This window comes from Numida meleagris, chromosome 4 (assembly GCF_002078875.1).
Source record: "Numida meleagris isolate 19003 breed g44 Domestic line chromosome 4, NumMel1.0, whole genome shotgun sequence".
In the NCBI taxonomy this organism is placed as follows: domain Eukaryota; kingdom Metazoa; phylum Chordata; class Aves; order Galliformes; family Numididae; genus Numida; species Numida meleagris.
In genome coordinates this window covers 59360285-59383908 of record NC_034412.1, presented here as the reverse complement: position 1 = coordinate 59383908, position 23624 = coordinate 59360285, and the positions used below count along the sequence as shown (strand labels likewise).

General features: G+C 43.0%; 2 protein-coding genes across 4 annotated transcripts in view; one reads left to right on the top strand and one right to left on the bottom strand.

Moving 5' to 3' along the window:
- EXOSC9 (exosome component 9) lies at positions 10348 to 16194 on the top strand. 2 transcript variants are annotated; one of them, XM_021394162.1, is made up of 12 exons: positions 10348 to 10507; positions 10666 to 10760; positions 11433 to 11552; positions 11665 to 11767; positions 12361 to 12498; positions 12891 to 12973; positions 13213 to 13345; positions 13758 to 13846; positions 14018 to 14164; positions 14530 to 14717; positions 15049 to 15127; positions 15955 to 16194. In XM_021394162.1, exons 1-12 carry the CDS (start codon positions 10442 to 10444, stop codon positions 16034 to 16036), a joined length of 1323 nt encoding a protein of 440 aa, XP_021249837.1. In that variant the 5' UTR covers positions 10348 to 10441; the 3' UTR covers positions 16037 to 16194. The 2 variants fall into 2 exon arrangements, with proteins under 2 accessions (XP_021249837.1, XP_021249838.1); XM_021394163.1 differs by lacking the exon at positions 10666 to 10760 and having other exon boundaries at positions 10369 to 10507.
- Positions 16330 to 23624, bottom strand: part of CCNA2 (cyclin A2) — a 7555-nt gene continuing 260 nt past the window's right edge. Inside the window, exons 2-8 of one of the 2 annotated variants that reach the window (XM_021394166.1) lie at positions 23342 to 23587; positions 22902 to 23017; positions 22348 to 22571; positions 21616 to 21820; positions 20530 to 20643; positions 19880 to 20013; positions 16330 to 19430 (exon numbers count right to left, since the gene is read on the bottom strand). In XM_021394166.1, the coding sequence (XP_021249841.1) occupies positions 19382 to 19430; positions 19880 to 20013; positions 20530 to 20643; positions 21616 to 21820; positions 22348 to 22571; positions 22902 to 23017; positions 23342 to 23587 (1088 nt within the window). In that variant the 3' untranslated portion in view covers positions 16330 to 19381. Of the gene's footprint in view, positions 19431 to 19879; positions 20014 to 20529; positions 20644 to 21615; positions 21821 to 22347; positions 22572 to 22901; positions 23018 to 23341; positions 23609 to 23624 lie in introns of those variants that run through there. The other variant, XM_021394165.1, reaches the window with a different exon arrangement.

Below are 23624 nucleotides of genomic sequence, written 5' to 3'. Positions count from 1 at the left end.
AGGAGGAGGAAGAAGAGCGCCAGGTAAAGCAGCAGGTCGAGCTCCCGCTCCATGCCGCCCGCGGCTCGGCTACCCGCTCCCGGAGCCTCCTCCCCTGGGCGGAGAGGGGCTGCCGGCGGGGTCCCGTCGCCAGCGGGCAGCTCGGCGGTGCGGGCTGCGCTGCGGGGTCTGTGGCGGGAGCGACGCTCGCTGCTTGCTCCGAGAGCGGCGGGGGGGCCGCTGCCAGGCCGAGCGTCCCACGCGCAGATAGAGTCCCCGGCTCCGAACTTGCCTGGCATCTGAAAACGTCTCTCTCCTTGAAGACGCGTAAGAACCAGCCGCTGGGCCAGGAGCGAAAGCGCCGCCACTGAAGTAGAAGGGTTCCTCTGAATTTTGACTGCTCGGTTCTGATTTTGATGACGAGTATAACTGTAATGGCCTCATCCCAATTTCTGATTTAAAACAAACAAAACAAAATAAAACAAACCCAACACAGCTGCCCTTCACTCTGTATCACTACCACGTGTCAGTCCGGTGGTAGAGGTGCTGCCCCCAGAGCCCAGGACACAGCAGAGTTAGGTCGGAGATGAGTGCAGGAGCCACCCAGGGCAGAGTGTTCAGCTCTCAGATAGGTCACTGAGGAGCTGCTGCAGCACGGCATCAACTGGCACGTCCACCACCTCTATCCCTGACTGCCTCCAGCGTGAGCACTGCCGGCCTTCAAGCCGAGTAGGCAGCTCAGATGGCACTCATGCAGCACCGGTTCCCCTAGGGACAGCGGCACCAAGTGAGAAACAATCAGATGTCTCCCAAATCAAACGCCTCCCAAATCAAACATCCAAAGCTCGCAGCCCGTGGCATCCCTCTGCTCCAGGAGGACAGGTGAGGTGAAGGGGTGGAGAGCTGTCAGCTTGCCATGCTCCTCAGAGAAAACCCTCCATGCATGTTTTGGGCACCACCTGTCTGCTTGCTTACACAACCGATCTTAGCTAAAGTCACATCCCCAGTGCTTCCGGGGATTTACAATAACCAGAACTGAAAATTAACAGAGTGAACATGGGCACTGCTGCATATATTCCAGATTTTGTCAGGACCAGAGTGAGCGTTTGAGTTCCTGAAGTAAGATGTAAAATAAATGCATCAATTTTACTTCATAAAGCCCCCCAAAATCTTAAATATGCACATGGCATCAGCGTATGTTAGAACCAATCAGGTAACCTTGTATTGAGTTACCATTTTACACTCAATCTTCATTGGACCTTTGTCACAATAGTCAATAACAATGTTTAATACACAATTTAAAGCAATTTGGGGAAATGATTATTCACCCTTTCTTGAAGTAGCAAAACTTCATTCTAACATCATTAATACTGTAACAGATATTACCTGGTGGAACAAGGAGAGCCACCGGTATCCATCACTCTCCAGTGCTTGCATATTTCTGCTCTGCATTCTCAGTCTCAATAATCCAATCTCTCCTTTTTCCGCTTATATTACCAATGAGGAACTGACCTACTCAGAACACTATTTTTTTATTAGCATTTCTTCACAAGGAATTGAGAATTAGTATCTTAGGAAAATAGGGCAGAACTAACACTTGTATTTGATATGCACAGGCCATTCATTTGATCAGGCCAGCAAGAGCTCCTGGACGACAGACACTGGCGATACAACACTTTCCAGGTGGCTGTGCTACACGGCAGCAGGTATTTCTGAAACATGCTTTTACACTTCAGCAATGACCATGCTTTAAGACACGTTTGTAAATATGAGACGCATATCCATACATCTTCAGAAACATATCTTCTGTTTTAATGGAAGGATTTAGGTGGTCCTGTGTGGAGCCAGGAGCTGGATTCGATGATCCTTACAGGTCCCTTCCAACTCAGGATATCCTATGATTCTGTGATTTTAGTATAAAGATTAATTACTGTCAGAAGAGGTTGTCCATACAGAGCAACAAAAAGACTTGTTTGAAAAAAGTGATGACTTTCAGTGCTTCAAGTAACTACATGGTCAAGATTAACTTCTGGTTGTAATAGATACAGGGAAGCTGAATAAGCAGGAGAACTAATAAAAAAAACAGCTTTTATTTCATGGTTTAACTTGCTTGTTTATTATTTACCCCGCTTAATCTGGAACAGATAGCACCTCTCCTGTAATTACATCAAGACACACTGTTCTAGCTGTGACCTATAAGCTTTTCAGAACTGGATTTCCTCTGTTGTGGGAGTGTTGATATGTGGGTAAGACACATGTAATATCAGTAAACATTTTTTGTCTTCTTTTCCCATAGGAAAATAAAATCCAAATCAATAGTCACGCTCCTTGTCGTTTATTCCGTTGAAGCTAAAAATCCAGTGTTTAACCCAATGTTTCTGGCAAGTATTATTCAAGACCAGTTTATGAGCAAGTGCTCATAAACCATTTAAATTTATTTTTGCCTACTCTATGTGAAAGTGTACAATAGTTTCACTTCATCACAGACATTTGTTATTTTTCAAAATGACCAAAAGTTGCTCTCATGCAGATTTGATGTAAAGAAGTATCAGGCTCCTTTGAATTTGAAGATGCTTCTAAAATCTTGAACAACGCAACAATCTTTATGCAGACTTGTTTTTATGTGTTCAGAGCCTTCCATGCCAGCTGTAACAATTTCAGCTTAACGTGACTCTTTAAACTTTGTAACTGCTTTCCACTATGCACTTTTATCAATAAATTCAAGAATGCAATTTGCTCAGAGTGCCAAACTGAAGTGCTTACCTCTGTGGCTCAGACTGACAAACTGCAAGATGTAGAGATGGCAGGCCTCTTGGTATTTAGCTATTGTGCTGAGACTCAAAATTGCAGATTAATTAAGCACACTTACATGGTGGCAGGACAGCACTTCAGCCATTTCAGGTCAGTCTCTGGAAAAGAGCAGAGATACAGGTGGCATCAGCAAGAAAGAAGGGATATCACTTCCTTTCCTCCAACTCTGTGGCTGGTCTAGAATCCAGCCCTGCAAATACTTCCCACTTTCCCAAAGGGACTGCAAGAGCTATGGGGTCTGAACTTTGGGTGGGACTCTTTCTTACGTGCAAAAAACTTCTTTCGTAAATCAGCAGATTATGCGAGGGCTGAAATGGCAAGAAAGTTCTGGGGGGTGCTCAAATGATCTAGCCTATGAAAGATGAGTAAAATAAACATCCAATGGGTAGATAGAACAGAAGTTATTACCAGCTTATATTCAGCTAGTACTTAAATGATTTGGTGACTGTTCCAGGACCGTTTCTGAAACAAAATGACTTTAACATATAACTACGTTCCTAAATTTTAGTTGTGCACAAGCTGTGACACCTTCCATCTAAGAAGTAAGGAACAAATGTGCTTACAACTGTGCTTCAGATAAATAACTTGTTTAAGTGTTTTTCTGGATCAGGGCCAGCATACTCAGCGCCTTGCTGCACCAAGCTGGGCAGCAGGCTGCACTGCTCAGGTTTTATTTCTGTAGGCTGCACTGCACACCATGGTTACCTACCCTCCCATTCCAGAGGAACTGCATCTAGTAAAGCTCTCAGAGGTTCTTACAAAAGCAAGTTATTGCCTCCCAGCAATTCTGTGCACTGAAATACCATATCCATCGTGTTGTGCATACATGTGTAAATGTGTACACTGGAGACAGAGGAGAGCAGGGCTTGCAGCTAGGCAGTATGGGCACATAACAGCTAAGGATACCAAGAAAAGAGAAGATCAAATATTTACTTATTTCTACAAGGCCAGAAAATGCAGTTGTTGGAAGCTTGCAGTCAAGATTCTGAGATTCAGATGCGGATTGTTTTTTTCTTCAGTTCTCAAATGTGATTTTCACTCATGGTTCTGTTTGGTAAGACAATCCAATTCAAGATCTTCTGTCTACAGAGCATTCATCTCAAATGAAGAAACACTTCTATGTGAGCATAATAGATCATTAGGCTCTTCTTATTGAGAATTCCTGTTCAGCCTGAGCACCTGTGATTTATTCACTCATTTATTTACTCCGCAGTGTAATACATTTATGGGTTTTCTTCCTGGTTTCAAATACCTACAGTATCTATTACCTGATTACAATTGTAACTGCTTTTTATTGCACAGAAACATTGAAGAAATTGTGAATTAGCTCAACTTCTATTTCATTAACCAATGATGTTGACCTTATCTCTGTGGCTTGCTTCATTTTTCCAGTGCTATATGATTTGATGCCTCCTTAACATGTGCATGAAATCTTTACCCTTCCTTACATACAGGCACAAAATCTACACAGCAGACTTTATGCAAAGATTATGGTGTGAGTCAAATGAGAAAGCCGATTTCCATCCTGCACACACCTTAGTTTCTGCACAGGAGGGATGCCAACCCCATGGAACCATCTCCAGCTCCTCCTGAAGTTCACTACTAATGCCACAGTGTAGTAATATTGAACAAGATCAATACTGGAAGCAAAAATCCACCTTGCCATTCCAACGCAGTAAAAGTAATTAGCACTTCTGGAAATGTTTCTGACAGAATGTGGATTGGTGCAATAAAACATAATACAAATGATTCACAGTACTGTTGAATGTCTTTTGTGCCACAAATGCAACTCCTTTAAAAAAACAATTTTATATAAATTGTTATAAAAACTCATTTTGAAAAAAGTTACGGTTGTGATTTGCTAAGGAACAATACTGCAACTCCTCAGTCTCTCACCCAGTTGCTCACCTCTGTTAAGAGACATGATGGCAAAGGGCACTTTGCCTGCAGCCTGACAGAGCAAAGCACAAGACAGTTAGCCTGGAGGCCCAGGATCAGAATTTTCCCTACTCTACTCCCAGGAAAAATTCTCAGCATATGCCTCTGTTGACATTTCTGTAATCAATATAAAGTAAAATGGTTTAGAAAGATCCAACAAACCCCTCCAAGGTTGTTTTTAGTAGGTTAGTAACTGAAGGAAATTTCATGAAAGATGTTTATTTTGAAACAAAAATGCTTCACAAAACTGGTTTTCATTTGACTGCCCTACTGAGTAACCACTTATTGCAAAAATTCCACTGTTCATGTAACTTGCAAGATTAGTACATTTTAGCTAATGTGAATGACTTGTTGAGCAATGCACTCATTTCCAGATTTCAATTCCTTCCCAGTGGTAGACAATATATACTCTTCAAAAAATGTTATAAGAGATCTTAAGCATTATCTTTCTCTGCAAATCCAGCAATTATAACAAAACAGTGCTAGTGAATGAGAACCAAGTAAAACTGATTCATTTATCTTTACCAAGATAAGCAAAATGCTGAATCAATAACACAGTGACAGCTAAGATACCCAAGGAAGCCTTGATATTTCCTGTTAAATATCTGAACTGCTGCATTACTCATGCATAGAACACCCATTTAAGTGTGAAATTCAACTCTATCACTTCTTCCACAGAAGCTATGAGAATTAAGCTAAGCTGAAAACTGCTTAAATTCAATTGCTTGCCCACTGTGGTTGACATCAATACAAACACTGTAGGTTCAATTTTCACACCTGGAGCACTAATACCAGTGACTCCAAATACAGCTGGTAGTAAGTACTTGAGCTATAAGTTGCACTTATTTAAACCAGTGTAAATAAAAAAGGAACTATTCCTGTGAATCAAAGACGTAAATATCAAGGTCAGATCTTTAGAGTCCATTTCTTCTGAAAACGCAGACGGTCTCACTGCTCTATTAAGAAAAATGTTATTTTTTTCCTGATAGCATTCATCAACATTACTCTTGTCTAGTGAGTTATACTTCCCCCCCCCCCCCCAAAAAAAAAAAAAAAAAAAGGAAAAGGTGGAAAGAAATAGCAAGGTAAGTTGATTTAATTTGGGCTACTTCAATAAAAGTGAAGACTACACATTGAAGAGAAGTGTATACTTCAATGTCTGTAGCATTTTAATCAACCAAGATATGACTTCTGAGAAAGACTTCCCTGCATGCAAATTTAGTCTTCCAGTGCCTGTATGGTCCAGGTACTGATACTACCTGTTATTCCATAGAAAGTGGGTGAGTTTTTTGTTGTTTTCTGTGTTCATTTTATCTTAATTTAAGCTGTCAAAATGGCACAGTAAGACCATATGTCCCACTACTTTTCATATGAAGTGTTCCATGAGGAAGTTTTCTGCTGCTTGTGAGCTGTCAGCATTCCAAACTGAATGGAGATTCTGCAATTCAGATTAGGATCTCTCCATATTGCATATCATCACCATTAACAATCCAGCTGGCTGCCAGATCAGGTCTATAGTGATGCCTGTGCAATCTCACTGATATTGTGGATTTACTGAATGGCCTTTTAAACTGAACTTAGAACCAAAATACATGCGTACATCAAGAAGTAAATCTAGTTCTTTTCTACTCAGCCACTTGAGTAGTGCAAGCCAGATAAAAATGCTTCATAGTGCTCCTATCACAAATATCATTACCTTTGAATATACACACAATTCAGATTCTGAAGAATATGATAACTTATTTAAATGAAGCACAACAACTTGACAGGATTAAACTAATAGCCTAGGTCCCCTCATAGGAGACTTGAGCAGAGAGAGATGATCCTTCCCTTTGCTCAGCACTGTGAGGCCACATCTGGAGTACTGAATCTAGCTCCAGGCTCCCCTGTACCAGAGGCACAGACATACCGGAGAGCATCTAGCACAGGACCACCCGGATGGTCAATGGTTTGGACACATGAGAAAAGGCTAGGAGAACTGGTATCATTCAGCCTGGAAAAGAAAAGGCTCAGGGAGGCTTACCAATCTGTTTAAACACCTGTTGAGAAGGAATAAAAAAGACAGAACCAGACTCTAGACAGTAGTGCCCAGTGACAGGCCAAGAACCATAGGACCCAAAGAGAAATACAGGAAATTCTATTTAAACATAAGGAAAAACCTTTCTTGCTGTGATGGTAGTCAACAGTACAATAGATTGCACAGCAAGGCTACAGAACCTCTTTGCTTGGGTATATTAAAAACCAGACTGGATACAAACACGAGCAACCTGCTTCATGTGACCCTGCAAGGGGCTGGACTTGATGAACTTCAGTATCTGGCTGGCTCACCAAGTGTAATACTATAATGTGATAGAACGCACAGCAACAAAAGTGGCATAGCAAAGTCCTAGGCTACAACAAGCAAGGATAAGCCGAAGTGCAGCACCTGTAGACACAGAAACAAAAGAAAAAAAAATCTACTTATCCTTAAAAGGCCTCAGGTACACAGGGAACTCCAGCAAGATATCCTTGCCTCTACTGCCAACCCTTAGATGAGGTCTGGGAAGGGGTGGATCCCGGCTCTACCCCTTCTGGTCACTCAGGTGCATTGCATGCAGCTGAGCTCCCCTGGGTTGGCCCTGCCTTCCCACCAGGTGCTCAGTCACTGGTTCAAGCTGTGACTCAGCATTTCTGCTACACTTATATTCTCATACATCTCTCTTAGAGAATGTAATGCATGTATCCCACTCCTAGAAAAAAATAGTTCTCAGAAGACTTAATGTTTTTTTTTTTTCAGACAAGCTAGTTATCTCTGATCTTCTAATAGAGATCAGAGATAGCTAATAGCAGAGCTAATTTGATTTAAGATGGGGATAATTTCCTAATACGCAGTAAATGGACCATGTTACAAGAAGCTGTTTTTCTAGCACTTTCCTTAAAGACAGTGAGTACAGCCATTTCACATTCATTTTCCCTAGTAGTTAGCCAAATAAAAGATCAAATTCATGATCATAATGGTATTCTGGAACACTACTATTACAACCCTACACACAGAGTAATAAAAAGGTAATAGTAGCAAAGTCTGATTACCTCATTTTTTTAGAGAGAGAACTCAAAGGCATTGCCAAGCAAAGTTCTGGTGAGAAGTAAAAAGACTCCAGGTCTCTTTTTGTACTATAAAATAAAAGAAATTTTTCACAATCCTGCTTCCCACTCATAACATGCATCAAAATGTACTCCTCATATATATACTGACAAATGCAAACTGAGAGCACACAAAAGATGTAAGAAGTATTCAAAGAAGACAAGGAATTTTGAGGGTTTAGCTAGGGTTTACTTGAACATACAAACCAAATACATCTTCAATACATCTGAATGTCTGAAATTTGTAATGAGCTTCTGTGGAAGGCTTCAGTAAAACAGAGGAAATATATCTGTGAAATAAAAGAATTTACAGTAAGTAAATTCTTACTAGAAACTTCATTTCTAGTAAGTAGAAATCTAGTAAGTAGAATTCTTAGAAACTTCACTTCTAAGTAAGTAAATTCTACTTACTAAGTAAAGTAAATGAAAGAAATTACAGTAAGTAATTTACATACTGAGCAAAAAGTTTAGATATTCAAAATGTGAAGCTTTCCATTACATCCCAGTATTTTGTAAGACTATCTTTTGTTATTCAGCTTTCTGGTAATAAGAAACAACTCAAAGTATACTCCAGTGATTTAGAAACACTAGGTGTGTATAAGCTACCCAATTGCACATCAGTTAGAAATTAGCTCTACTGATACTAACTCCTAGAAAACAATTTCCTTCTTATCAAACAATAAGTGTTCACAAGTCATCGGTACCTAAGTACTACTCATCATGTAAAAAGCTGCAGCAGTCTACGCGCAGCAAGACTTAGGGCAACTAATATGGAGCAATCTTAGTCCTACTGGAAGTGTTGCAAAACTGCCAAAATTTAAGCCCAAGAGTTTACTAGCAAATACCATCACTAAATTTAAACAAGCAATGAAAACAAACAAACAAAACCAGAGTTTCCAGCTAAGGACTGTCAGTCAAACCCCAAGGAAAATTCAGTGACCCAGAAAGTGGTGGTGAATAGAGCAAAATCCGGCTGGCGATCAGTCACTAGTGTTGTTCCCCAGAAGTCAGTACCGGGGCCCAACCTGTTTAGTAGCTTTACTGACAATCTGGACAAGGGGATTGAGTGCACCCTCAGTAAATTTGCAGATGACACCAAGCTGAGAGGCAGTGTCAATTTGCCTGACTGTCGGAAGGCCCTACAGAGGGATTTGGATGGTCTGGATCAGTGGGCTGAGGCCAGTGTTATGAGCTTCAACAAGACCAAGTGACAGGTCCTGAATTTCAGTTACAACAACTCCATGTTACACTACAGGTTTGGGGCAGAGATGCTGGAAAGCTGCATGGAAGAAAACAGATTTGGGGATGTTAGTTGACAGTCGGCTGAACATGAGCCAGCAGTATGCCAGCGGCATCCTGGCTTGTATCAGAAATAGTGCAGCAAATGGGAGCAGGGAGGTGATTGTCCCTTTGCACTCAGCCCTGGTGAGGCTGCCCCTTGAGTACTGTGTTTAGTTTTGGGCCCCTCACTACAAGAAGGATATTGAGGCCCTGGAGCATGCCCAGAGAAGGGCAATGAAGTTCGTGAGGGATGTGGAGCACAACTCTTATGGGGGGTGGCTGAGGGGGCTGGGGTTGTTCAGTCTGGAGAACAGGAGGCTCAGGGAAGACCTTATTGGTCTCTACAGCAACCCAGAAGGAGTTTGTGGTGAGGTGGAATCAGCCTCTTCTGGGTAACAGTGATAGGACAAGAAGGAATGGCCTCAAGTTGCACCAGGGGTTTGGGTTGGGTATTAGGAAAAATTTCTTCTCCAAAAGAAAGGTGGTGCATTGAAACAGGCTGCCCAGGGAGCTGGTGGAGTCACTGTCCCTGGAGGTGTTCAAGAAACAGATGGATGTGGTGCCGAGGGGACGTGATCTGGAGCAGTCACAGGGCATGGGTTGGTGGCTGGACTAAATGATCTTAGTGGTCTTTCCAACCTTAATGACTCTATGATTCTATGATAATCAGCCATATAGCAGCAATGAGAGAGACTCTTACTCCAAAGCTGCAAGTGTTAAATCATTTTGTTCCTTATGGTAAGTGTTGTACCATTTGATAAAACTATTTACTTAATTTTGTCCACAGAGCAACATGGCCTTTGCAGACTTATGCCAATATTCTTTTCGACTAAATATTTTTGATGATACTCATGTATGCTATTCTGAAAATTTAAAACCAGCACAGAAAGTCTGGCAACACTTGTCCCTGCTCACAGAAACTTCACGTTTCTGAAGTATTTTTGTTTGCACTACAATTTCTTAAGCATGTTAATAAGGTTCAGAAAGATAAAAGATATCATAATTGAGATGTCTCAACAATTCTCTGTGAGAAAAGACTGATTGTGTTCTGATAGGAAGGGTTTTGATTCCAGCTGATTTCCCTGACGGGCGGCCCGTTTGCAGGCACGCCTTCACCAAAGTAACTCGCGTCCTCCCACCGCTAGGGGGCGCCCGTTGGCTGCACCCGGTCATGAGGCGGCTCGAGGCGGGAGGTTGAAGCCCAGCGCTTGCGCACTACTTCCATCCTCCGCCGCAGTGTGCTGATGACGTAAGCACAGCGCGCTGCCAACGGGTCGAGCTCGCGCCGTGCGTGCTGCCGCGCTCCGCCATGAAGGAGACGCCGCTGTCGAACTGCGAGCGGCGCTTCTTGCTGCGCGCCATCCAGGAGAGGAAGGTGCGGCGCCGGACGCTTTTCCTTGTACCCTCCCCTGACCTCTCCCCGCGTCACGTGTGGGACAGCGCGGCCGCTCGTTGCGGCCGCCTCCGGCCCGGCGTGGTGCGGTGACCACCCCGTGTGCGTGTGTGTGTGTGTGTCTGTGTGTGTCCCCGCAGCGGCTGGACGGGCGGCAGTGCTACGACTACCGCAATGTGCGCATCTCCTTCGGGCCCGAGCGTGGCTGCTGCGTGGTGGAGCTGGGGAAGACCAGGTGGGCACGGCAGGCCCCGGGGAGCGGCCGGCTGGCGGGAGGAACGCGCGCTGCAGTCTCCGGGGATGGGGCGCCCACAGCTCTCTGGGCAGCCCGTGCCAGCGCCTCACCGTCCTCCGAGTGAAGAATGTACTTCTAGCATCTAACCTGGATCTCCCCGCTTTTACTTTAAAGCTGTTCCCCTTGTCCCGTCGCTATCAGACCGAGTAGACGGTCGGTCCCTGTCGCGTTTATAAGCTCCTCTCAAGTATTGGAAGGTTGCAGTGAGGCCTCCGTAGAGCCTTCTCTTTTTCCCCTCAGCCTGCCTTCATTGGAGAGGTGCTCCGGTCCAGTGATCATCGTCGTGGTCCTCCACTGGCCCACTCCAGCAACTACATCCTCTCTGTGCTGGGGCCCTGGGCCTGGGCACCGTACTCCAGATACCAGTTCTCCACTGTTTTGAGACTGGTTTTAATTCTACACATTAGGAGAACGTTCTGATTTCTACACGTAGTTCTTTACATTTTTTGACTAGCATTTAAATACAGGACTTGAGTGAGAAACTTGGGTTGAACATTGGGAAATGCGTCAAAAAAGCATGCACTTGGGTTTTTCTTTTGTATGTCTTTTGTTTCCACTGCTAGGTGTTTTCCTGCTAAACTTTGTAGCCTCGCCGTCTGTTTCCTTCTGCAGGGTGCTTGGGCAGGTCTCATGTGAACTTGTTCCCCCGAAGCCAAATCGGGCTACAGAAGGTATACTTTTCTGTAACCTTGAGCTCTCACCGATGGCCGCACCTGGCTTTGAGCCTGGCAGGTATGTAGCTTTCTTACAAAGTCTAAGCGAGGATGACATAGGAACCACTGTTTTGACACGCACAAGTGTGTAGGATAATCAGGTTTAATTTGGGTTAATTTTGTTTGAACAGGCAATCTGAGTTATTGGTGAAACTGAACAGACTCATAGAACGATGCCTGAGAAATTCCAAATGTATAGATACTGAGTCTCTCTGCGTTGTTGCTGGTGAAAAGGTAGGGAAAAACTTCTAATTTCAAATTATTTCATAGAATTGCCAAGGTTGGAAAAGACCCAAGATCATCCAGTCCGACCATCTGCCTACCACCAATATTTTTCCATTAAACCGTGTCCTTTACAACATCCTTACAACATCCACACGTTTCTTGAATTTAAACATATTTAACGTATTTAAACATATTTCTTGATTTTTCAACTTAAAGTCAGTTTTTCAGGTGGTCTGTCTTGTTTTGAATACTAGAAGTTTTGACGAGTATATTTTTCTCATTTTATGGGTATTTTTAACTGTCTACACAGGCTTTTGACATAGTTGGGACCTATGCACTTGAACATATTTCTTTGCAAAACAAAGCTTAAATTGTTCTTAACTGCTGTTTACTCTGTCAAAATTAACCGGCGTTTAGCGCACTGGTACCTTGAATATACCAAGGTTTTTCATTCTAACTTCTTAAGCAAATATGTGCGGAATACAAGCTGCTCCTTTTTATGATTCAAAAACTGGAAGTGTCTTGGAAAAGTGTGTAACATGATTCCACTTCTGTGGAATCATGTTACACATTACCAAGCAGTTATGCATGTTTTTCCTCAGGTCTGGCAAATTCGTGTGGACCTGCACCTGTTAAATCATGATGGTAACATTATTGATGCTGCTAGCATAGCAGGAATCGTGGCCCTGTGCCATTTTCGCAGACCAGATGTTTCTGTGCAAGGAAAAGAAGTAACAGTGGTAAGTCATACCAGGTTGCAGTAACCCTCATACTGTAGGTAGCTGTTGGTTTATAAAAGGGAGGAATTAAATACTAATGTAAGCAGATAAGCTCAAGATACTTAAAGAGTTTTAGGATATATGTGCGCCTATTCAAAATGTTAGAGGATAGTGAAGCAAGCCTGCTGAGCGTAAGATTATTTCATTTTCAATTTATGGGAATATTCCGTGTTTACCTTTAAAGTAGTAAATGGAAAGTATTGTACAAGGAGAACAAAAAGGGTTTTTTTTGTTAATATTTCGGTGACTAGCCATTTGTTTGCTTTCTATTTCTCTAAACATCTCTTGTACAGTACATCCTTTTAAAACAGAATTTCATAAATAATTGTCTTCTGGACCAATTCTTTTCTAAGTACTCTCCTGAGGAGCGTGACCCTGTGCCCCTGAGCATCCACCACATGCCTATTTGTGTCAGTTTTGCCTTCTTCCAGCAGGGGTAAGTTTTTTTTCAAGTCTTTCTTGGCAGAAACAACTTAGTGTCAGTTCTGCAAAATTGTTGTTACATAAAGTTGTGAATACTCATGCTGACAGAAAGATTTCTTAACACATTCATATGTGTTCTGCACAGTGTGTAAGTAGCTAGCAGCTTTCACAGATGTGCAGAGAATTTTACTGGGGGAGTCAAGGTCAGCCTCAAACTTCTGTTGTCATCTTATGTTAAAAACCTGGTTCTAGGACATATTTGTTGGTGGATCCAAATGAACGAGAGGAACGTGTAATGGATGGCCTCCTTGTAATTGCCATGAATAAACATCGTGAAATTTGTACCATCCAGTCCAGTGGAGGGATTATGCTATTAAAGGATCAGGTAAATGTTTTCCTTGACCAGTGTTTCTCTCAGATGTAAAATACTTCCTGGGCTGTGATCTTGATAATGTAATATTCTTAATGTTTTGAAGCTAAGAAAACAATTACCTGTCTGATTTCATTGGAAAAGATTAAGTATTTTTGGACACAGCAGAAGAGCGTGCTGCTCTGAATTGTGCTGGAGAAGAGAGATAGAAAAGGAACATTGATATGCACCTTTTTTCTTTATGATTTGGCTGTAAATGAACTCAGACTGTGCTTCCATGAACAGATGGGTATTAACCTGTTGCACCATCTCATCTTGTACTTAGATACCAGCTTTTAAGTATCTATTACTCCTATGGTCTGTTCTACGGTTCTCTTTTAAAAAGCCTTGTTTTCATGATTCTAAACTGTTATTGTATATGTAACAGGTTCTGAGATGCAGTAAAATAACAGCTGTTAAGGTTGCAGAAATAACAGAACTAATTCAGAAAGCTTTGGAGAACGACCAGAAAGTTAGGTGAGTTTTTTGGGAAAGGAAAATAATTTAAAAGTTAATGCCAGTTTGTAATAAGAACAGCAAGTTGTTTCTGTTTGTAATCATTTAAAATAGCAAGTATTTCCATACTTGAACTTGAAATATTCATAAATGTGAAATATCCTGAAATAATGCCTGTTGTTGAATGACTAGGAAAGAAGGTGGGAAGTTTGGCTTCGCAGAATCTATACCAAATCAAAAGATCACTGCCTTCAAAATGGACAGTGCTCCTGTAGATACCAACAATGTGGAAGAACAAGCAGAAGAAATCATAACTAAAGCTGACCCTCCTTCAGAAGTGTATGTTTTCTATTTATTATTTCAGGGGAAAAAAAAAAAAGTCTTCTCGCTATCTGCATTAGCCCTACTAGAAGCTACTAGAACACCCAAGCTATCTGATGGCTCAGGGTAGCTTCATAGCCTTCAGAGGAAACATCAACGTTACATTGATTTTTGGCTCTAGCTGCTTTTAGCTACCTTAATTCTTAACATAAAGTGCAAAACAGGGCTGAAGTAACTGGTTGTTACATTATTTGGAGAAGGAGTACTCTTTCCTAACTCTCATTGAAGGCCGGGGGAGAAAAGTTACTGCTAAAAATCAACTATTTTGCCTTAAGGATACAACGGAATTACTAGCTAACTCCAAGATTTTCGTAACTTAACAGTTTTGCCAAACCAATATTGCACACTCCCGGCACAGCGCAAATTGGGGAAGGAATAGAGAATGCCTGGGGAGACCTTGAAGATTCTGAGAGGGAAGAAGCAGCAGAGGACGAAGGTGAAAGCAGCGCCACTGCTTTTGAATGCCAGAGAATAGAAACAGAGGATACAAGTATGCTGAGTGAAGCTAAAGGTATTTATCTTGATACCACATACGTTTAGTTACATCACTTTAAGTGCAAATTGTTATAGGATGAAAGAACCATTGTAGCCACTTTCAAAAGGAAAGTTATACTCGTTTGGTATTTTCACTTCACCTATACATCTGCTTTCTCCAAAAGAAAGCTTGTTTTCTGTAGTATATTGAAGAGCTCCAGATTAAGCACTAGTAGTTGTAAGCCCGTCTTTCCACTTCTGAGCATCTCTTTAAAACTGCTGCAGTTTCTGGTCACAGAAGGTGTTCGTACAAATTGGATCAGTATGTGGGTTTGTGTTTTTAATTGTTTTTTTTTTTTTTTTTCTAGATGAACCTATTGTACTGTCTGACAGTGAAGAGGAAGAAGTTGTCATTCTGGAACCACAGGAAGTACCGAAGAAAACAAGGTAAACATCATGTGAAATTAAGGGGGGGGGAAGGAGTTGGTAAGGGATACTTGACAACAGGACCTTCACGGCCTGTGCTCAGAACTTTGCCAATGCCAAGAAGGGCCTTGGTTGATCAAGAGGATTATAAAGCAGTGAGGAAGCCAACATCTGTGCTAGTTTGCTCCTCTCTGCGAAGGCCAGTCATTGTGGCTGATCTTCAGCTATTTGAGATGGTTACAGATCACAGAATCATCAAAAGGATTGGGTTAGAAGGGACCTTAAAAATCATCTAGGTCCAACCCCCTGCCCTGGGCAGGGTTGTCACTCACTAGATGAAGTTGCCTAGGGCCCTATCCAACCTGGCCGCCTCCAGTTCAGGCAGTCATCTTTCAATAAAATGAGGAGTGATGGGGTAAGAAGTTAGTGTGTTTTCCTTAAAAATCCACTGGTCCAGCTCCATAGCAGCAGTGCTGGCTGGGGCACAGCCCCACCACACTGAGCACCTGTGAGACCTGCACCTGCCTGAGGGTGGTGCAACCACAGGGGCACGAGGCCTCCGGTGCTCTTCAGATATTTGACTTGCCTTAAACACTCCAAACGGAATGAGATCATAAAGGTGAATTTGAATGAGCTGCTACATTACAGCTAATCTTAAGTTTTATCTCAAGGAAGTTCGTTTCACTGTTGTATCCTTACTTTAGCCATGTATTTAGAGTCCTTTCTAGAAACTGAACTTTGCACTGAGCACAGTGAGTGGTTGTCCTGTTACAGATGACAAGCCCCTGTTCTTTTGAAATAGAACTACTTAGTACAGTTATTTGATAAACAGTGTTGTTTACTCTCAGACCGCAGACCAACTTGAGACAAGAAAGTACAAGTAAGAAAGCATTTAACAAAAAGAGGAGAAAGAAGAGAACTTCTCGTTAAAGCCATCCCCTTCAGTAATGCCACAGAATGTGGCTTTTTTATTACTGAACTTGTTTTTTGTAGATAATTTTATTTCCTCCCACCCCAAATGTGGTCCTGCTTCTTTGTATATTTTATGTAATTGTTGTATACAGCTTAAAATAAAAAAGTTCATGTAAGTGAAAGTGTGGTGGCATCCATCTGCAGCGCAGAGCGCTCACGAGTCCAACACGAATGACGCATACGTGATGCATAGTTCTGCTCAGAACAAAAGAGGCTGTAGAACTTCCACAGAGAGGCAACTCATACCTCAGTAGTTTTTTGACAAGTTTAATTAAATATTACATGCACAGACATGAATTCTTCTTGAACTACATTCAAAGAATGAGACTCCAAATTTAAAATCTGGCAAAACAGAGGATGTCTCAAACCTGTCTGCTTTGTTTTGAGAACCAAGTAAATTAGAAACACGCACATATTTACAAGAGTAATGTAGGACTATTTTACATGTGACCTTAGTTTTACATGACATATAAACAGCAGAGAAGTAGCTGTCACAGATACTACTTCCCAGCATCACTTTCAGAAATGAATGGTGGACAAAAAAAAAAAAAAAAAAAAAAAATTGCTCCCAGCCAACCAAAGCTTTAAGGAAAAGCAGAAAGGGACAAACACAAAGCCCTGTTCCTCCAGGAGCTAAACCAGTGCATTTCCTTAGTGTCAGTTTTTCCCCCGGGAAGTTGCTGTAGAGCACAGAAATGAGTGAAGATTGGTTCTTCTGCAACACGCTCTGCACACAAATTGTTTATTTTTCTCCAGCATGCCTTTCAACTTTTTTAAGAACACAAATAGTAAACTTTGCCACTACTATTTATCTCCTTTTCCTGTTTAACACCTTACACCCTCCATTCCCAGAGGCTTTATTTCAAAAGGGGAGAAGGCACAGTGGATAGGCAAAACAGTAGTACAGCACAACCTGGGATTTTTTTGATCAAAATATGCAGGTGAGAGCTAGAATCTCCCCCATGTTAGCTTTAGAGAATGAGAAGGTGGAAAAGAATGTTACTGCAGCTGTCAGCAAGCACGGAGGAACACAGTCATACTAGGCAGAGATGCCAGCCTGTGACTAAGGCATTATTAAGGCTGTACAGGAAGCGATATCAGATACTAGATGCTGGAAGCAAAGCTGATGGAGCAAGGCAGAATTTGTTTTCTGTACTGTGGAACAATAAGAGCATGGCTTCCGTTCAAAACAGCAAGGGGACATTTCATTAAGCAGTAAATTAATACTATAATACTGATGTCCATTCGCTTCATTGATACCTACTCTTTGCGGAAAATAATTGGTAAGCTTCTCTAAAATTAACTCCTCTTCCACTGTTTGTGCTTCTTAGTGGTCTTGAAAGTTACCCAGCAGATGCCACAAGAAGGTGAAGGCAGAAGCCAGTTTCTCACAAAGAGCATTGTTATCTTCAAAGGATACTGACCAATGCAGCTTTTTGATTTGACCTTCCAAGGTCACCAGCTCATGTCACAACTGTGGCACACATGTTCCTGTATATACATATTCCCTCTCCTGCAAGGGTAGAGCATTTCAAATACTAAGCACTACACATGATATATTATGCAGTCTTTCCCAACTAGTTTTAGCTTTTCCAGTGGCAAGATACTGAAAGTAGACTAATTGAAGTCTACTGAAGAACACAGCAGACCAAGAAAATATCTCTTTTTTAAACGTTAGAACATGTGTAAGAGTCAAAGCACATGCTGAAATGCTTACATCATTAGCCAAAAAGCAGCCTGCATTGCATACTTTTGCCTTGACTGGATGAGCTGCTTGGCTAGATTGTTTAGTAACTTGAGTTGGTTCATGGAGGGCTCAGACACAGAGCAGGGTGGGACAGAGCAGTGAGCTTTTAGTAACTGAATCTAGATGTGTAAATGGTCTCACAGTAATGCATAGATGGCTAGATGGCAGCTTGATAGAGTGCTGCTGATTTTTAATTTTCTCCTTTTTTTTTTTTTTTAAATAGCCCACACCCACCACTTCACACACATGTAGAATTTATATTGCTAGGTGTGCAGACAACCAGTGTTGAATCAACTTCAAGTTTAAGGGGCACAGGTTTCATAGGGCAGCCCTTGCCAAAAGAATCAAAAACAATGCTGATTTAAGCCGGTATTACTACCAGGTAGTGATTTTAAGGTATTGGCAAGACTGCTAATAGCAGGTGTAAAACTTGTTTATTTGCCAACCTGGAAATGGCTCAGTTAAATTCAGCACCTCCATGCATTCACTTCTTTACATACATCAAGAACAGTAGGTACAGGGAGCATCACTCCATTTATACAGGTTGAAGGCAGACATCCATTTCATCAAATGACACTTACATGCTAGATTTTCATTTAACAATTCTAGTAACTAAGGAAAAATATGATCACTTGGTTTACATTTTTGCTGCATGCCCCAGAAGGAATCCTTCCCAAGTGAGAGGGATGTACAGAATTAGTACCATTCTGCACGTAGCCCACTCACACCAGAAGACATTGTTTCCTCTCCAGGGCACAGAGCAGTAGTTCACTCTCCTGCAGTATAATCGTTCTACCACCCCTAAAGAGGTAAGCAGGCTGTAGGTTTATTTACTACATCGTTGGGCTGTTGGGAAAGCTAAAGCATTAGTGGGAACTCCATGGGTTTAAAATTAGTATCAGTTTTACACTTTGACTAGAAAATAACTATAGTAAGACCACTTTCTGTGTGTAGTTTACTAGTTTCAGCTGTGCAGTTCCTGCAGCAGAGCATTGAACCTTTAATGATGAAGAGCTGGCAATCCATTAAAGAGAAATCAGGGCTTCCAGTAACCGGCACATCCCAGAGAGTGTCACAAAAGTCAATTTCAGCAAGGTGTTCTCCTCATAGCAATACAGTTTCTTCCAGTATTATAGCTGTTGAGCCATACTAAGTCCCCCTAATCTAAGCCGAGTATAAAAATGCTACAAATACCACTGTGGAGTTCAAGTCTCTCTTACTTGGAAGGTGAAAAAGCCCTGTGATAATAATGCACTGCTAGTATTACTGTTAAGTCTATAATTAGATAAGCAGTCTCAGACTTCACTTGGTCTGCATGGTTAATTCCGTGCTTCAAGAGAACATTCTTATAAAAACATAGCTACATATTTTAAGAAGATTCCATGTACAAAAGATTTACATTAAAACCACATAAAACTAACTTCAGAATTAAGCTCATATAAACCTGCATTAATATTCTGAGTAATCACACCTAGAACTTTGAACCATGTTTAAAAACTGTACATCATTTCCTTGTAATATACATCTACCTATTTAAAAGATAAGTCTCTTGATTATTACAAATCTAGTGTCTCTGGTGGGTCAATAAGCGATACTGCATGGTACCTAGAGAAGGGAAGAAAAAAAAAAAGATGCAAGATGTAATCTTGCTCAAGTGCTCTCTGCTGTAAAAAGGAACACGGATACTGCAGTAAAGCACATTCCTTACAAGGCACAGCCAGCTGGAAATATTTTGGAGCTTGTCAGCCACCATGCCAACACGGAATTTTTGAAGCATTACATCCACTCTCCAGCCTAGCAATGGTAGGAATTTCGAGTCAATTCCTCCAGTTTCTACCTGACGGTTCAAGCAGGGGTTTGGGTAGCGACGGCAGGCCCGCTGAACATGAAACGTTGTTCAACAAAGCACTGTGCAAGGATCTTGAGGGTCTCTTCAATCATTTCACTTACACCGCTTTGGTGCGGCTTCAGACTCCTCCCAAGTTAACCCACCCAGCCCCAGTTAAGCTCAGGCATAACAGACCAGCTTACCACACGTCTCTGTAGATACTTACTTTGTGCTCTTGTACTTTTCCCTTATGGACTGTTGCGTGTGTTGTGCTGCTTTGAGGTAGGTCTTGTGAAGGTCCATGAGGCAAGGCTTAATGTGTTCAAGGGTGTAGCCTGTCACTTTGCACAGAGATTCAGGCTGAGGAAAAAGCAAAAAAGGAGGAACACTGAAACACGTTTATGTCACTCTGGTGGAGGTTTTCAAGCTTCCTGTTGAAACTGTGTTGTCCCAGCATGCTGGCAGTCTTATTATCTCAAGCGCAAAGCAACTTAATAATCACTGCCCAGATTTTAACTGTTCCCGTGAATCTGCAGGAATCCGAGAACTATTGTATTCTTTACAGGGCAGAAGTATTCCTTGCCCTTGCCTCCATATCAGCTCTCTGCCCACTCCCTCGTCCCACCTGAGCTGTTTACAGCTTTGAGGAGGATGAATAGAACACACTGCAACCATAGACGCCTCTGCCTTCCCAAAAAATGTACACCCCTATCTTTCAAATACTGCAGCCCCTCATTAACAGCTTACTGGTATGGAAGGGATGCCAGCTCCTGCAGCCCAAAACTCAGTAGCGTAGGCCTCAGCATTCAGAACTTGCTATGAATACACTAAGCATGCATAAAGGTATGCAAAGGCTCAAGTTTTAGCGTTACATACCCAAGTTTGTCCAGTGATTGTATAGCCTGCTAGATGAAATGCTGCAGCAGCAATAACTGATGGCAAGTATTTCAAGTAAGGATCAGCATCAATTAGAGTCAGCTCTCCAAGATACTGCAAGGGAGACAAGAGAAAGTGAATCACCTGCTTCATAAAGAAGTAGAAGAGCATTTAAGCAGCTTCACTGAGACAGTAATTTCAGCTTCCAATCCTGCCATCAATTGCAGAAACAGCTTTTAGCAGCTCCCACTTACACTTGGCCCACAGATTTGTTCCTTTGGATTAATGCCGATACTCCTCAAGACAAAGTTTACACATATTAAAGCAGGCAATGGCACAGAAAACTTGAAAGCATGCTATACCACCACTTGTGACTCTGAGAGTCACAGAACAGCAACAGAACACGAGAAGTATACCCCCTAATATTTCTCTTTTAGCATCTACTGTTAGCTAGCATCCAGCACTGTTGTCATGCATGCTTTTTCAACGTATTTCATCTTTAGAGGCATCTAAAATCAAGAAGGAAGAATTATTGGTCTGACCTTTGCACAATGAGACGAAGGCTTTCATTTAGGAACTCTGATAGCTGCAAAACAGTTAGGCTTTAAGATAACTTCAGCTGAGACACTGTCTGTGCTCTGCTGAGAAACTGACCTCTGGAGGTAGAGCTCAGTGCTTGTTGAGGGGAAAAACAAAAATCCTTTCTGCCAAAGTGAGCGGGCAGGTGCACGTGTGGCAATTTTAGACGGGAACAAGGGAAATACCCAGCAGAGAAACTCCAAACTAAAATTCAGCAGTCGGGCCTGCTTTGAGTAAGCATTCATGCTGAGACGGGCCAAGTACTAGACTGCAACAGTAATGGAATATCTCAAATAGCAGCAATGAGACCGCTGTTTTCAGAAGTACAGAACTGCTTCTAGAGGCTGCCAGATGTCTCCCAGAGAGATTACACATTTGAATATACTAGGATATGGGAAAGTCCAGCCTAAGAAGTCCTTTACCTCGTCTATATAAATTGAGCTCTTGTAAGGTGCGTTCATAATGACAGAACCCTACCATTCCACAGACTGAGCTAGTAAGCCTTACCATCGATAAGCTCTCGACTTTAGCATTTGTCTGCTGATGCAGGAAATACTGAGTGAGGAACTGGTTGATCGTCGGAGCTGCCAAATCAAATGACAAAACCTTCAAAATTAAGTGCTCCATCCTCAGAACTTGCTTCTTGTTATAGGTGTCATCTGTGATGTAGACAAACTCTGCTACTTCAGGGGGGTAGATTTCCTCAAACTTCCTGCCATGAGAAACATAAGCAAATAGTTAGGGTCTAGAGAATCAGGTAACCAGCAACGCTTTGTAAAAACCAGCATGCTAAATTACGTTCTGACTTCCAAAGTAGCTGGATACAGTGACTGAGCAAGCTCACTGCACTCGGTTTGGAAGGTCTTGAATCACCCGAATTTGGAGTTCCAACGGTGTAATTTTGGGACTAAATAATCTGGGACTTGAGAGTTACAGGAATTCCAGAAGAAAACCAAGCCGTCTCTTCATACACTTTCTTACTATTGCCTTAATTACTGTAGAGAAGCCTTTCACTCCTGTATCTGGAAATCCTCACATCAGGCCAATCTACAAAGACAGCCTAGAATCTCACTCACAGGGTTTCACGTGAGCTGCTAAGCTTTTATATTTTTTATACATTTTAACCTATTACGAAGGCCTTGCTAGACAAAACGACTACAGGTTATCTTGTGATAGTTGTGTGATTTCCATCAATATAAAACCAGCAGGTGGAATTTTCAATTAAGAAATTTCACTTACGATGCAAGAAGCATAGCCGCAGTACCCACAAGCTGAAGCTTTCCTCTCAAAACAGACATCGAAGAAAGAAACCTGTCAATGTAATTTACAGCTAAGTGCAGAGTTTCATTCTGTAGTTTGTACTCTTCTCCAACTTCCACCAGCCAGTCCACCAGAATAGCCCGCATGTTGTTGGTGATGTCAGGCTGCTTCTTCATGTAGCCTATTTTAGGCTTGCATTTTACCTGCAGGTTCAGATGACAGACAAGACTGAGTTTGGACTAGGTGCCCGTAGAGAAGCAGCCACTTATACTCCATTTACCATATCTAGAACGTTTTTAACAGGTCAGAAGTAAGCAATGGTAAATCTGGACTGAGAAACTTATATTTGCGTCATCTTCTTTCCAGGTTGTGCTCAGCGCAGAGCACAGCCAACTTCCCAGCAGGAAGCAAAGGAACTTACTTATTTCTAGCGAGCTTTACTTCAGTCACTGTAGCTAGCTGTAACTAGTCCTCGGATGCACTCAGCCCAAAACACGCCCCTCATGCAAACAAGAGAGCAGGTGGCATCTCACCTCCATTTCCCTAAGGTACGTGTGGATATCGGTGATGTAATCTGGCACATTGTTAACGTTTGGTCTTCTCTCTTCCGGTTCCGAAGTTATCGAGATATCCATGATACTTGGGGAATCTGAGGGGAAGGCAACAGCCGCGTTAGCACGGGGCCCGGCAGAACCCCCTGCAGCTGGCACAATGCCGCTGGGGTCCCGCCAGCCGGCCGGCGGCGGCCACGCGGGGGGCTGAGCAGGCCCGGGGAAGCCGCGGCATCGCTCAAGAAGGAAGCGGCCCGCGCCCCGCGCTCCCCGCTAAGAAGAAAGGGCCGGGGAGCCCCTTCCCGGCCGCGACGCCCGCCCGAACCCCGTTCCGCAGCCGCAGGCCGCGGCCCGCCGCCGGCGCCGCATTCCGCACGCTGGGCCCTCGCCCCGGGCGCCGAGGGGGCAGGGCCGCCGCTTACCGAGGCTGAGCTCCATGGCGTTGCCCAGGGGCGCCAGGGGCCGCCGCTCCCCCACGGTCCCGAGGGCGGCCCGCAGCCCCAGCGCGTCCGCCGCCTCCTCATCCCGCTCCTTCTTTCTCTGGGGCCGCCGCCGCTCCTCTTCGGGCTCGTCCACGTAGACGCTGAAGGGCTGGTGCCGCCCCGCCGCCGCGCCGTGGCCCTCCCCGTTCCGCGCCGCCTGCGGGAGCGGTCCGTCAGCGCGCCGTGACAGCCGCCCTGACAGCTGCCCGCCGCCCCAAGATGG